General features: G+C 51.8%; 2 protein-coding genes across 2 annotated transcripts in view; one reads left to right on the top strand and one right to left on the bottom strand.

Moving 5' to 3' along the window:
• LOC128416946 (riboflavin transporter 2-like) overlaps positions 1-14,845 on the top strand; it is a 274,487-nt gene that overhangs the window by 234,282 nt on the left and 25,360 nt on the right. The window lies entirely within an intron of this gene.
• Positions 1-14,845, bottom strand: part of NUGGC (nuclear GTPase, germinal center associated) — a 40,854-nt gene that overhangs the window by 18,685 nt on the left and 7,324 nt on the right. The window contains exons 3-7 of the mRNA XM_053395665.1: positions 14,402-14,511; positions 13,955-14,026; positions 7,349-12,215; positions 4,788-6,000; positions 337-562 (exon numbers count right to left, since the gene is read on the bottom strand). Coding sequence (XP_053251640.1) covers positions 337-562; positions 4,788-6,000; positions 7,349-12,215; positions 13,955-14,026; positions 14,402-14,511 — 6,488 coding nt within the window. The remainder of the gene's footprint in view (positions 1-336; positions 563-4,787; positions 6,001-7,348; positions 12,216-13,954; positions 14,027-14,401; positions 14,512-14,845) is intronic.

Genomic DNA, 14,845 nt, shown 5'->3' with positions numbered 1-14,845 from the left:
GTCTCCTCTTTTCCAGGCTAAACATACCCAGTTCCTTCAACTGTTCCTCATCAGGCTTGGTTTCCAGACCCTGGATCATCTTCTGCACACCTTATAGCTTGTCAATACAATATATTACATATATTCTATATTTGCTTAATGGCATTGTGATACTGGGGCAGTTTTATTTACCATTCCTTCAACAACGATCCCAGGCTGCTTTGTTCCCCTCCGCTCCCCACTAGCCCCTTCCAGGTTGTCTTAGCCTCCGGTGCTCCCACGGACCCCAACTCAGGAGACCAGCCCCCGCAGAAGAGAGCCAGGGGGGGGACCTGCCCCCCCAGCCGCCCAACCTACCTCTCGGGAGAGAAACTCCACATCCGCCTCGTAGGGGCTGCTCCCGTCCGCCCGGGAGACCTCCACCACCACGGCGGTGCAGGCTCTCATGGCCGAGGTGGGCAGCACGGCCTCCTCATCCAGAAGGGCATTCAGCAGGCAGCTCTTCCCTGCCCCCGTGTTGCCCACCACCGCAATGTGGGTCTGGGGCATCTGAGTGGCCTTCTGGAGAGACGCAACCTGCTCTCTTTAGGGGAGAAAGAGAACGAAGTGTCAGCAACCAGCAGCTTCACTCTAATATGCACACAGTTTAAATTCCATTGAAGTCTGATTACCTTTTCAAACAGTTATCTTTGCGGGTGTAATGTGGGAAATGGGTGAACCCGTGTCTTGAGCAGCCCAACCAGCCTCATTCCTGGGACTATTGGCACCAGGTCCCAGGTTTGGTTCCTATTCAAGGAATCAACTTCAGCCTTCATGGCATTAAGCCATGGCTCAGCATCTTTAGAGGTTACCGTATTTTTTGCACCATTGGACGCACCGGACAATAGGACGCACCTTGTTTTAGAGGGGGGAAAACAAGGGGGGAAAAATCTCCCCCTCTCTGCCCAGCGCCCCTTCCGCAAAGCGGCAGGAGACGTTGCGCAGAGAGGGGGAGAATTTCCCCCTTTTCTTTCCCCCCTCTAAAACAAGGTGCCGTTTAAGGTGTGTTCAGTCGCCTTCAGGCGGCTACCTCAGAAGCCTGGAGAGGGGTGGGTGCGCAGCGACCCCTCTCCTCTCCAGGCTTCAGGTTCCTTTCGACCTGCTCCTTGGGGCTGGCGGGGGGAAGCCCACCACCAGCCCCAAAGAGCAGGTTGGGGAGAAGCGGAAAGGCGCGCAGCGGAGAGGCTGCTGCCATAGTCGCGCGTCACCTCTCCAGCCGGGAGAGGGTCGCGGAGGGCTTCTTTAGCCCTGCGCGCGCTCTCCCGGCTGGAGAGGTGACGCGCGGCTATGGCTTCTTCGCTCCATAGGACGCACACATATTTCCCCTTCATTTTTGAAGGGGGAAAAGTGCGTCCTATAGAGCGAAAAATACGGTAATTCCTGCACCTCTTTGAAGCTTGATGGTTCCCATACCTTCTATGCGCTACCAAGAACAGCAGTTGCTGTCTTAGCAAACTCATCAGCAAATCTCTTTGGAGGTCTGCCTTTTGTGGCCCTTTCAGATCTGCGTACCAGATGCAAGTCTTCTGCACTCATCTCCTCTTTCTTAGGAGAAAAGTGGCCAGGGGTGAACAGTGGTTCTTCCAGTTCAGTGTCAGCCCCTTAAGATGGTCTGATTGAGGCCTTTGCGCTCTTGTAGTCTGCTGTGTCATCACTGTCGCTGACATCAGCAGCAGCGCCGCCCACTGAGCTGGAATCCGAACTCATCATCCTCAGCTTCCTCATCCTCCTCTGAGTGACTCTGGAAAATTCCCACATTTCCCCCTACTAATGTCTGGGTTAGTTCAGGGTTATCATGCCAGCTGCCCTGGGTGGCCAAGAAGCAGTCCAAGGCCAAAGGGCCTAAGCAGGTCTCCTCCTCTAAGGAATGTGCATATGTGCAGCAGCCAAGGCTGCCTTCAGCAGCACTGGCAAGAGGGAGAGGGATTTGCTCAGAAGAGGAGATGAAGGGGACATGCTGTTTGGTTCAGGAGAGCTAAGAGGCTAGTGGATCTCTCTTGTGTCTTTGCAAGGTTTACTTCTAAGACCAGAAAAACAGCAGATTAGTTCATGATGTACCAGCATCTTTTTAAAGTTTATGTAGCCAGGGTGTTTGTGCTTGTGCCATGAGACGATAAACACTTTATACTTTGAACCGAACCTAGTGGGAAAGGAGTTTTTTTAAGCCAGGAACTCTGGAAAAGGCTGACTCCTGGGAAGCAGGAAGACTCTTTTTCAATCAATACCAGTCATCCTGAAAGATGAATGTTTTAAAAAATGGCAGAAAGAGATTTTAAGATTTATCTGGGGGGCAAAAGGCCAAGGATAAAACATAAAATACTTACAGATGTTAAAGATAGAGGCGGGTTTGCCCTCCCAGACCTTAAATTGTATTATGAATCTGCTTGTTTGGTATGGATCAGGGACTGGATGAGATTGGACAAGCAAGAGGCATTAGAACTAGAAGGACATGACAACAGATTTGGCTGGCACGCATACTTATGGTACGGGAAAGGGAAGGTTCATAGAAGTTTTTACAACCATATAATCAGGAAATCACTAATGAGAGTTTGGGAGAGATATAATGACTTATTGGAACAAAAGACCCCGTGGTGGCTCTCACCACATGAAGCATTACTGCTCAAACCACTTGGAAAGAAAGGAAAATGGCTCACATATGTTGATTTATTAAAGGACCATGATGGAAAATGGAAATTAAGAGATTATGATGAGATCAAAGACCACTTTCAGAGTTGGTTGCATTATCGACAACTATATGAAACACATAAAGAAGACAGCAAGAAAGGATTTAGTTATACTAGATCTAGGTTTCAAACGGAAGTGATTAAAGGGAAAGTGAAACTACTGAAGGCCGCATACAGCATACTATTAGAATGGGAGATGAAAGATGAAGAGGTAAAATCAGTTATGATTAAATGGGCACAAGATGTAGGTCACAACATTATGATGGAAGATTGGGAAAAATTATGGAAAACTGACTTAAAATTTACAGTCTGTTCCCTATTGAAGGAGAATTACATGAAGATGATGTACAGATGGTACACAACACCAGTGCAGTTAGGGGAAATGTACAAAACTAGTTCAAATATATGTTGGAAGTGTAAAAAGGAGGGAACATTTTATCATATGTGGTGGGTGTTAGGATATTTCCGTTCCACCTTAAGAAGGGAGCAGGTTGTTGTGTCACAGCCTGCGTATTTCCTGTTCACAGGAAGTTTATGTTTTGTACATTGCTTTTGTTTTCTCTGCGCCTGAACATCGAAGCAGGCAGTCATGTTTTTTCTTTGTTCTGATCAACGCTGAATAAAGCTGTAAATAATGCTCTCCTGAGTGCATCTTCCGTTGTGCGAACTCTGCTGAAAGAGCGTGCACCAGCCTTGGAATGTGGCATGTTAGTTCTGAGGTTCGTGTCACTAATTGACTGATACTGTATCTACGGGAGATCGATGGATCGTCCAGAGACGGCGTGGGGGCATGATGGCCTTTGTCTCCCTGGCAGTATCCCAACAGTGGGATTGTAAGGTAATTTAAAATTTTTGGGAATTGATATACAATGAATTGAAGAAAATGTTCCATTTAACATTTGTTTAAAAACCCGAGGCATTTTTGTTGGGGATTGTAGGGAAAGACCTGCCAAAAAAGTTGAAAAACATTTTCATGTATGCGACAACAGCCGTGAGAGTTCTGGTAGCACAAGGATGGAAGACTAAAGAAATCCCAACTAAAGAATCGTAGCAAGAAAAATTGATGGACTATGCAGAACTGGCAACACTGACATATAAGCTACGGGACAAGGATAACTGTGACTTTAAGGATGAATGGGAACCCTTTACAAAGTATCTGAAGACGCAACAAAGTGAACTGGACTCCTTGGCAGGTTTTGAATAAACATTCATAATTTTTTTACTGATAATAATAAGCTAAACAGTTTGAGGATCTATAAAACTTTGTAACATGCAGAAAATAGCATTATTGGAGAAACCAAAAACTGGAACTGAGGGAAGTCGGGGGGGGGGGGTTCTGTGGGGGGGGAGGGGGGAGGAAAAATGGGGAAAATAAGGATATGTTTTTGGATAATATGTTTTGTTATAACTTTGAATAAAAAAAAATTTAAAAGGAAAAAAAGAAGACTCCAGTGTTCTGCTGGAGCTGTGCAAACTCTGCTGATCATGTCTAAGCCACACCTCACCTGCTGGGCTCTCTCTCTCTCTCTTTCCTGCGCAAGATTTACCATTATTTAGTAGGAAGGCAGGTTGCTGAAAGTATTGGAGCCAAAGCTGATCCATTTAATTAGAGAAAAACTATTGCTGGCCCCTTTTGGACTTTTTGTGTGGAAAGTAAAATGAACTCGTGATATTTAGGCTTGAAAACTGGAAAAATACTGGTTTATAGAAGGTAGAATAAATAAAAAATTGTCCAGTAGCACCTTAGAGGCCAACTAAGTTTGTTCTGGGTATAAGCTTTCGTGTGCATGCACACTTCTTCAGATATCTGAATTTCCCCCCCCAACTGCGTCAGACCAACACAGCTACCTACCTGAATCTAGAAGGTAGAAAAGTTAGACATTATCATGGAGCAAGTGTTTTGAATAATTTTTTTTTATGAACTGGCAGACAATGAGAAGCCCTTTTTCTTTTCCTTTCTTCTCCTCTCCCCCCATACCTGCTTCTCTCTCTCATTTTCTTGTTTGTATACAGATTTTTTTTTATCTTGTATCATAAAAAGCTGTAATAAAAATTTGCGAGCAAAAGAAAGTGGGAACATTTTACCTCCACTTCTCCATATGCAGCCGGTCAATCCCTTCCAGGGACTCCAGGGACCGCAAGATCTCTCTGAGGACAGACTGGCACTCCTGCAACTGAAACTCAACGTCTTGCTCGCAGGATGCCCAGTCTTTCGGGTCATCACTCTGTGCTCCAGCAGCATAAGGCCAGCGGTCGCTCTGTGACTGGGTACCAGAAGCCCCGGGAGGGCCTCTCGACTTGGAGGAAGAGCCTGCGTCTTCAGAGCCCAGAGGGGAAGGGCAGGGCACAGACTCATCGCCGGAGCCCCCCTGCTCCCCATCCAACTGCCCCGTCACCTCAGCCTCCAGAGGTGCAGAAGGCCCAGCACCGTCTCCTGACACGGAGGAGCCTCTTTCAGAGCCCGGAGAAGGAGGACAGGCCACAGATTCGTCGTCTGAGCAGACGCGCTCCATATCCAGCTGCGAGCTCAACTCAGCCTCTTCTAGCCAACAAGGAAGGAGCAACCGGTCTCTGTTTCCAAAGTCTCCAGAGCTTGTGAAACTCTCTGGCTGGCTGTTTGCTGAGGCTTTGGGTTTATGCAGGACTCTGATGACTGGGGAGCAAGCCGTGGGGTACGCTGTGTCGCAGCTGGGGCCGTCCTGCCTTTCTCCAGTACCACACGGGTCCTTTTCTTCCTTGAAGCTCCGAGAAACCCAAGGTGCACCTGCCAAGCAACCCAGAGCGGAGGCGCCATCTTTCTGTTCTGAGGGGCTGCAAGCAGGCATCTGATCGCCAGGCACACCTGTGACCAGCAAGGGGTTCCCTGGAGCTTCTTGCGGAGGGCTGCTGGAGTCCTCAGGTCCTTCCCATCCTGCCCCACGGCTGCCGCCGATCAGGTCCTGCTCAGGATCTTTCTCAATGCTTTCAGCCATCCCGGCAGAACCAGGATCCTCAGAGGAGGGCAGAAGTGAGCCTGGTCTGTTCAGCACCAAAGGATGCTCACCTGGATTGCTCACCTGAGTTGGGCTGGAGCAAGAAGCAGCCAGATCTTCGCTCTTCACGTCACCCAACATGGGGCAGCTGGCTGGCTCACAAGCAGCAGCAACAGACGTTGTCCTGGAGGGAGAGGAAGTGAGATTCCCACCGCTGTCTGGGCAGAGATGCTCTTTGTAAGGCCACTGAGGATGTTCCATGTTTCTCCTCGCCTCAGGAGACGATAATGCAGAAGGCGGGTCAACACCAAGGTCACGCTCCATATCTGAGGAAAGAATTTTGGAGCAAGGTGGCTGAAAGGGTTGCGGTGGGACCACTGGAAGCATTCCTAGAAGTTAGGGAATGTCTAAACCTTCGTCAGTCCCTTGGTTCCATAAAACCATCCTCAGGTCCCCCTTAGCCTACGCTATAAAAAACATTCTTCAGAATAGCAGTTTGCACGACTCAAGTAAACACACTAAAATTCAGAAGAGCAACTATTAATTGCAGGCTTATTTAACATCCAGTGAAAACTATTCAATAATAATTAATTCAACAGAATTGATGGAGCTTGGTCCTGGGATATGAGCTTTTCAAAGTCTGAGAGTCGTTTGCACCTCCAGTGCCCCCCTGCTGCCCCCTAGGTAATCCCCCCTAGGGGGCTGCACTGCCCACTTGAGCAACCACTGGTCTAGACCCCTTCCAGTCTGGGACTCAACTGGCCTTGATGTCCTGATGGGTGGCCTTTATCCAGAGAGGGACGGTGGAAGAGTGATTTCTCCAGTTTCTTCCAGGGGCTTCTGATACCATCTGCCATGGTGGTCCCTCCCGAACCAGCTCTGCAAGGTATGAACTGGAAGCGTTGCTTTCCTTTCCCTTAGAAACCAGTGTGGAAGAGCTCTCAGGTGCCACCCGAGCCAAGACAAGTTGGGCTGGGCCAGCTAGTTACCTCTGGTCCACCCTAAGCAGTGGGGTGATTTTCCTGGTGGAGACGCCAGGAGCTCCTACTCTGTAGTTTAAAACACACCACCACCCGACTCTCCAAGCACAACAGGCTTGCTTTTCTGGCACCCTTTTGAATAGGTGACATTTGTCGCTATGTCTACGAGCAGACAAATCACACGATCCTGAGCCTGTACCATTCCAGACTCCAGATGGGAAGTCTGAAATTCCCACGTACCTAGAAAGAACGGGTCCAAGCCATTTCCCGCTTGTCCCATGATTTTCAGGCACTTGTCCAAAGAGTTTTGCCTTTGCCCGGTCACTGTCCCCCAGAAAACCCGCTCTTTGGAGCTGAATTGGAGCAAATGTCATTCCAGAGAAAACTCAGCTGACATTTGCTCCCATTCAACGGTAAAGAACAGATTTTCCCAAGAGAAAGAGGCAGAGCAAGTGCAAGTCTGGGTGAGCCCTAAATTGCACTCCACCTCCCGCTGCCTCATAATAATAATAATAATAATAATAATAATAATAATAATAATATACAACCCATCTGACTGGCTCCCAACAAAAAATTGTAAAAGCCAAACACAGCACCACACACTAAAACCTTCCCTGAGCAGGGCTGCCCTGGAGAGGCAGGCCCAATCCGTTCTGCCTCCCTTCCCCCTTCAGAAGATGCTTTTGAAACATACCTTGGCATGATGAACCCCCAGGGCTTCTCTCTGGACTAAGACCCCCTGTCTCCATTTCCATCACCACCTCTTCCTCTTCCGCACCAGCTGTGGGGCTCATAGGGGGGGCAGCCCATCCAGACCCCTCTACGCTGGGAGCCTCGTTGCCGCCCTCTTCTTGGAGGTCGTAGGCGTCACATTCACCGGGAGCAAAGCTGATGGGATAGTCAGGCTCAGAGGGGGGGTCACCGCTAGAAGTTGGGGTGCTTTCCCTGGGGGACACAGGCTGATGGGACGGGGTCTGTGGGTCTTCATCAAACCAGTCCATGTCAGAAGTTTCTGGGCCAGAGGAAGAATCTGGTTCCACGTTTGCCTCGGCCCCCTTCCCCACCCAGTCAGAACCCCCTGCGGGGAGCCCATCGCCTTCTGCCCCAGAAGCGCCCCTGCCAGGCGGCCTGGGAGAACGTTCGCAGGAGTGAGATTCAGCCGAACTGTTGGAGATGTCAGAGAAGAGAAAGTCCATGTTCTTCTGACTGGGAGCACTTTCTGCCTCGGGGGACTTTGCGGGAGAGCTGGGGGGAGAATTCTGTACCCCCGAACACACAGACAACTGGAAGCTCTCCTCTTCCGAGAAATAGGTGTCCCACACGCTCTCTGGAATAGGGTCAGACGTGTCTTTGTCTTGTTCATGAGAGAGGCGGCCTGACTGGCCAGGGGTTGAACCTGCTTCATCCAGGGAGGGGTTCTGAGACTGGACTTTGCCGACTTCCTCTTCACCTGAGCTTGGGCATCTCCCAGCCTCTATGATCTCATCCGACTGGCAATCTTCCCCTTCAGCAGTTTCAGCTTCGTCTGCCTTTTCATTTTCGCTTGCTGGCTCATCGGAGCAAAGTGTGTTTTCAAAGCACCCTCTCGCCTTCTGGGCAAAGCTCTCCCCGTTCTTCTGTTCTGCTTCTCCCAGGGACAGGGTTGCCTGGCTGTTGTGCTGGTTTGGAGGCTTCCCTGCAGCTCTGCCAAAGTGGCCTGGAAGCCCTTCTGGGTTCAGAGGAGCAGGAGCTGTCATGGTCAAAGGGTGCAGGTCAGGTGTAGAAGCCCGAACTGAAACAGGGTCCAGCAGGCAGAGCTGCTCCTCACACAAAGAACCATTTTCCAAGCTGGTCATCCTGGCGGCCTGATCTTCACTGAAATGCCTTTTTCTGGAGAAAGAGGCTTTTGACTCTTCCTCTTCCTCCTCCTGCAAAAGTCTTCTGCAATGCCCCGAGCCATCAAAAGCCTCACCAAACTCCCCAGAAGGGTCTGAACCACCTTCTGGTTGGCACCCATCTCCCGGGCACGGCACTGTTTCCATCTCTTGATGCTGGAGTAGCGGCGCTTCTGCTCCTCCCTTCAGGAAACCTGCCTCTTCTCCTGGAGTGCGGCTGGCAGGTGTTTCACAGGCCGAAGACTCTCTGATTGTTTCTCCAACTTCAAGAGACGCACCTGAGATTCCCACTCTGGGTTGGCCAGGAAACTCATCTTCCGCCGGCCGATTGTCTTGAACAAGATGCGAACCAGAATCTCCAGCCGATCCTCCAGGACTCTCTGGGGCCTGATCCTCTGCACCAAATTTGGCATCGCTTTCTGCCAGGCAAGGAGATTCCACAGGAAGGCAGGCGAGATTGACAGCCACAAGGTCAGCTCCTTCAACAGCTCGATGCTCCAGCTCCTCTCTCACCACGGCAGTTCTTGGCAAAGGAGGAGATTTCCCCCCCACGGCCACCTCTGGGTTGTGGGTCTGAGGTACAACAGCTGAAGCATCTTCTGGGTCACAGCACACCTCATCGTGGGAAGAATCATTTTGTTCCAAACCAGCATCCAACACCCCCGAACCCTCTGGTGGCTCAGCACTTGCATCACATGTCTCGCGAGCTGTGGATTCCTCAGGTGGCTTCCTCCAGGCCTCGTGATTCTCTGAAACCCTGTCTGAATGCCAAAGTGGACTTCTCTCTCTCTGAAGGTTGCCTCTGTCCTCCTCCTTTCCAACTTCAGAGTCAGAGAGGAGACAGCTGAGCTCACGGCCACAAGAGGACTCTGGGACCTCTGCAGGCTCAGTGTGGGTCTCCCTTGGGGCGTCTCCAGCAGTGACCCCCTCTCCGGCCCCAGGGCTCCCAGAGCCAGCACTAGGAGTGTCCAACGGGAGGCTGCCTTTTCCCTCGGTGCAATGGCAGCTCTCAGGGGTCTGTCCAAGCCCACCCCCTTCCTCCCCAGAGTGGCCCCTTCTGTTCTCTTTTTCCGGATCTGGCCGCTCAGCAGCCCCGTTTCCTTCACAGGCTTCCTCCCAAACGCTGCCTTCCATGCGGGAGTCTTCAGGGTGAAACAGCTCTCTCCCCACATCGCTTCCCCGGGGCTTCACTGCAAAGTTATCTTCCAGATCCTCAGGCTCAGGGCCAGGAGGCTGCAGTTGTCGCTGACCAGGCGCAGGAGACTCTTGCTGGCGTTCCAGGTGGGCAGAGGTCCCAAGAGGCTCGTTCTGGTCAGGATCCACCTTTGTTCCATCTGAGCATCCTGCCCTGACACCGCACTCTTGGGCCTCGGCTGCACTTTCTCCATTCGGGTCCATACTGTCTTCCCTGTCAATGCCACCTTGGTGGGCCAAAAGGTAACTCTTTTTAGCTTCCAAGCTCCTTCCTGCTTCCTTTCCGCTTGCCTGAGAAGACACCTCTGTGTTTGCACAGTAACCTTCCGTGTGGGGGACCCCTCCCTCTTCAAGGTCATCTCCACTTATCTCAGGAGGAAACTCCCTTGTCTTTCTTCCCGCTGAGTCTGGAGAGGGTGGCGCCCAGTTCCCACCAGAGCTTTGGAGGGTCCCTTCAGCCCTGGCGCTGCCAACCATCTCCTCCCGCACTGCATCTGGACTCGGATCTCTCTCCAGGCCACCTTCTCCGTTGGCTTCATCTTGGCCACCAGCTGCCCTGACGCTCCTCCCTTCCCTCTTCACCTCCCTGCCCTCAGGAAGATCATTGTTGTCCATCTCCTCTTGGCATTCCATCTCACAGTTGATGACACAACTGGACTGTCCGGACAACCCAGCCCCCGACGCACCACCGGGAACAGTTTCAAGCAAAAGCCCATCATGTTCACTCATCCCTCCTTTGGCCTCAAGGATGGAATCAGCAGCACAGTCCTCTGGGCCTCTGTCAGGTCTGGCACATGCATCCTCCATTCTCCGTTTGCTCACAACAACAGTGCCCTCCCCCCACTCTTCCAAGGGAGGTGTCTTTCTTTTGAGAACGGCCCCACAGAAGAGCTTTCCATAAACATCCACTGGGTGTCCAAACGTTTCAACAGACTCTTCGGGGATCTCCCCTCCTGGCAGGAGATGGGAGGTTGAAGGCAATGCAGCCACCACAGCAGTCCCCTCTTCATTAGTTTCTGGTAGATCTCCTGAAGACAGGATCTCCTGCGTTCCTCCAGAAGATGCCACAGGATCCTCTTCTACTTGTGGGGAGAACTCGCCCTTGGCATGCTCATTGTCAGCTGGGGCACCTACTTCTGAAGTTCTGGGCGGTTGCTGAAGGAGCCCCTCCGTCACCCTGTCCGTGTTTAACTTGCTGCCATCGTCACAAGCCATTCCGCCAGGGTCGTCTTCTTTCAAAGGCTCTGCAGTCTCTACACCCAACTTCCTTCTTTTTGCACACTCAGTCTGGGTTCCCACTTCGGCATAAGACCGTTTTGCAATGCAGACCTTGCCACTTGCAGCCTCTGCACCTCCCGAGCCCAACTCTGGATCAAAGAAACTGCCATCTCCTGCAGCAGCAGCAGGACTGTCCATCGCTAGCAGGCTTGCATTTGCAGGGGGCTCCATGTCCATGTTGTCACTGCTCTCAGAAGCCCATTCTTGCAAGCTGATTTCATCGTCGCTCCTCCGGGTCTCACAGGACAGGTTCCCTGGCAGCAAAGCGGGACTCTCTCTCTCAGAGTCAAACTCCTCTTGACTCCACTTTGCAGAAGAGTCACTATCCAGTAAGTCGCCATCTGTTTCTTCAGCAGGAGAAAAGTCATCAGAAGCTCTGCTTGCTGCATCCAGCTCAGCCTCTCCCGATTCCGCAGGGAGCTGTGCCAAATTCTGCACACTGAGGTCGCTTGCCCTGTTTTCTGCCCAGCCAGAAGCTTCAGGTAAGGCCTTCTCCCTAGAGCTCTCCTGGTGTTCTTCTCTGGGGCTCTGAATTTCCATTCTGCTTGCAGCCCCTCTGACTTGCGCCTGGGCATCAGGTCCAGCTGTGTCTTCAGGGCCTTGATCCAGGTCCACGTCCCTCATCTCTTCAGCATGGTCAGAGTCACTGGGAAGCCGCTCTTTGGTGCTGGAAACAGAGAGCTCAGAACCCCCCACCTGAGAGACGCCTGGGTCCTGCGGCAGATCCTCCGGGAGCCCGGCTGCTGCGCTAACTGATACTCCGCTCTGGGGGTCGTCTGCAATGGTCTCCTCGCTGCCACTTGGGGTGGAGGGATTCTTGGATTCTGGGCTTCCCTGAGAGAAGGGGAAGTGCGTCGCCTCAAGGCTGCTCCAGGGAGAAGATTCTGCGGTGGTGCGTGAACCCTCCCCAGGCGAAGCAGAACGCAGAAGTGGAGGGACAGGCCTGGGAGCATCTCTTGGGGCAGAAGGAGGCAATGCCCCAGGTGTGGGCTGACCAGGTGCTCCTGGCAAACTGGAAGTCAGGCTAAGAGAATTTATGGATGCTGACGATGCAGCTGGAGGCAGGAATGAAGCTGCAGAGGACGGATTGCTGATGGCCGGACGTTGGTGGGCAGAGCCAGGCAGAGCGCCAGGTGGGTCCCCTGCGAGTGTGGGTGCAAATCCCATCCCTGAGCTCACTGGCACCGGTGCCCCAGCAGATGCCAACGCAGGAAGCTAGATGGAAGAAAGGAATCAAGAGGTTAGAAAGGAGTGTGGGTTACTCACTGCAGAAACGACTTCTTTACAGCACCACGTGGCCCCTGAAGCTGGGGGCTGTGTCCCTCTATCAGCCCAGTCAGGAAACCTCCGTGGTTATTTTGCATAGCTCCTCCTCCTGATGGCATCTTGACTGAATGATGGGTTTACTTATGAGCTGAGCCCAAAGCAGCTTTACAGCAAACATTCAAAACATCAAAATACAGAGCACTGGAGATACAAATACGCAACATACAGAGCAAGTCAGTTTTCCTTGCTGGCGAAACCCTACGGAGATTTGAGGACCTGTGAATTCAGCCTATAGAGCAAAACAACCCCAACTGGGTACCAACCTGCACTGACCTAAGAAACAAGAAACACATCAGAACGTGTAATGGGAGAACCTAGAGAGGGTGTGGATGTGAGGATGGCTGTATGAAAAAGAGAAGAGTTTGGATTTGATATCCCACTTTATCACTCCCCTAAGGAGTCTCAAAGCGGCTAACATTCTCCCTTCCCTTCCTCCCCCACAACAAACACTCTGTGAGGTGAGTGGGGCTGAGAGACTTCAGAGAAGTGTGACTGGCCCAAGGTCACCCAGCAGCTGCAGGTGGAGGAGCGGGGAAGCGAACCCAGTTAACCACTACACCACACTGGCTCTCGTTTGTGGCCCCCTTTGCCATAAAAAGGCCTTATAAGAGTAAGCAACTGCATCGTAGAGATTCCGCCTGTGTGAAACAAGGGAAGCTTTTTCAGCCTGGGATACCTAAGACCTCCTTCCTGTGGGATCACAGATCTTTGGGGCAGGAGCCTAGCACCCCTGCCCCAGGTGCCCCAAAATTTCCTATCCACTCTGGCCCTGTCTTAAATTCCCCAGAACATTATACAGTGGATGCTCGGGTTGCGAACGTGATCCATGCAGGATGCATGTTCGCAACCCGCAGCGGCGGATCTGCACATGTGCGGCTTGCGATTCGGCACTTCTGTGCATGCGCAAAGCGCGACTTAGCACTTCTGTGCATGCACGACCCCCAAAACCCGGAAGTAACCCATTCCGGTACTTCCGGGTTTTGGTTTCAGCAGGTCTGTAACCCGAAAAAATGCAACCTGCAGCACCTGTAACCCGAGGTATGACTGTACTTAAGGAGGCGAATGCAGGCAGAAGGCTAAGAGGGCCTGCTTCCTTGCTGCACTCACTGAAGGCAGCGCATGCCAGAGGGGGGAACCTCCAGGCAAGGTCCTGATTCAGCGCTGCAGGGGTCCTCGTGTGGCCCCCCATGCCACGCCCATCTGCCCCACACCTGCCGTCACAGGTGGAGTCAGATCTGGGGCAGGTAAAGGCACGATGGGGAGGAATAAGCAGGAGCCCTGGGCAAGGAAGACTAACAAGCAGACCCCTGTAAATTTGGCAAGAAGAAGCGGCCCTCTTGGGAGGTCCAGAGGGGAGCCGGTCACTGCCTAAAGCAGGGCTGGCCACAAACCCCACTTCTGTGCCCCACACAATCCGAAATCAAACCATGCAGCCTTCCCCTGATGCCCTGGGGATGGGGGGGGCGATGGAGAGTTGGGCAGCCCCCACCACCTGACCAGGTCGCCTGTGGGGGTTATCACTGGGATTGACTCCCCGCCCCCCAAGTGCTGCTTTACACCCACCCTCCCCACTGCTGCACCCATGGAGAAAACAAGATGTCTGGAGTAGAAGTGGGTTTCCATTTTACCCTTTGGGGGAAAGGTCTCCTCTCTCCGCACAGGCCTTGCCTTTGCTCCGCACTGCAGCCGCAGGGCTCAAACTGAAAAGGGAACCAAAGTGGGGAGAAGGAGGATTAATGAACATCAGGAGAGCCCTCCTGGGTCAGCCCAGCCAGGCCAGCCTCCTGCTCTCTCCCCAATCAAATTTTGAACATTGCTATTTCCATGCCCTCCTTGAGCTTGCAGGAATACCCCCCACCAAGAAAATAAATGAAGGCGTGAGCAGAGCAGAGGGGGGGCGCACGGGGGGGGGCCTCTGGCCAACTGCAGGGAGGGGGTGAGCACACCAAGGAGAGCCACAGGACTCGTGCATTGTGAGGGGGCTGGACTAGAGGACCTTTGGAGACCCTCACAACTCTACAATTGTATGATTCTATCTCAGACAGACAGACAGACAAAGGAAGGCAGAGTCCTACCAAGTAATAAAATGGAGAATTTGGCTGCCGGACGCGACTCCCGGGGTTAACGCTCCTCCAGCACGGATGCCCAAAAGTAACCGTATCGCCTTCTTGCAACACTACTTTTTCTACGTAGAAATAAGATTTGAAACGATCAGTTTAAAGCTTTAAAAACAACAGCAAATCTCCTTGGCCAGGCACCTGATCCAAAAGCAAATACACCAGAAATATGTCTATGTTTTTTCTGTTTTAAAATACTGCTTTTACCTGTGAGCTGCCGTGAGGTGGTTTATTATTATAAGAATAAGAAACACCAGGCAGCTCTCACCAAGCACATTAATTTATTTATTTACCATTTTATTAAATTTGTATACTGCCCTTCATCTGTAGATCTCAGGGTGGTTCACAACGTAAAGGACCAACTCTTCCTGCTGAAAGGAGAAAAACCGCAAGAGCAAAGCT

This window comes from Podarcis raffonei, chromosome 7, assembly GCF_027172205.1.
Source record: "Podarcis raffonei isolate rPodRaf1 chromosome 7, rPodRaf1.pri, whole genome shotgun sequence".
Lineage (NCBI taxonomy): Eukaryota > Metazoa > Chordata > Lepidosauria > Squamata > Lacertidae > Podarcis > Podarcis raffonei.
The sequence above is the reverse complement of the archived record's forward strand: the minus strand, read 5'-3'. Positions and strand labels throughout refer to the sequence as shown.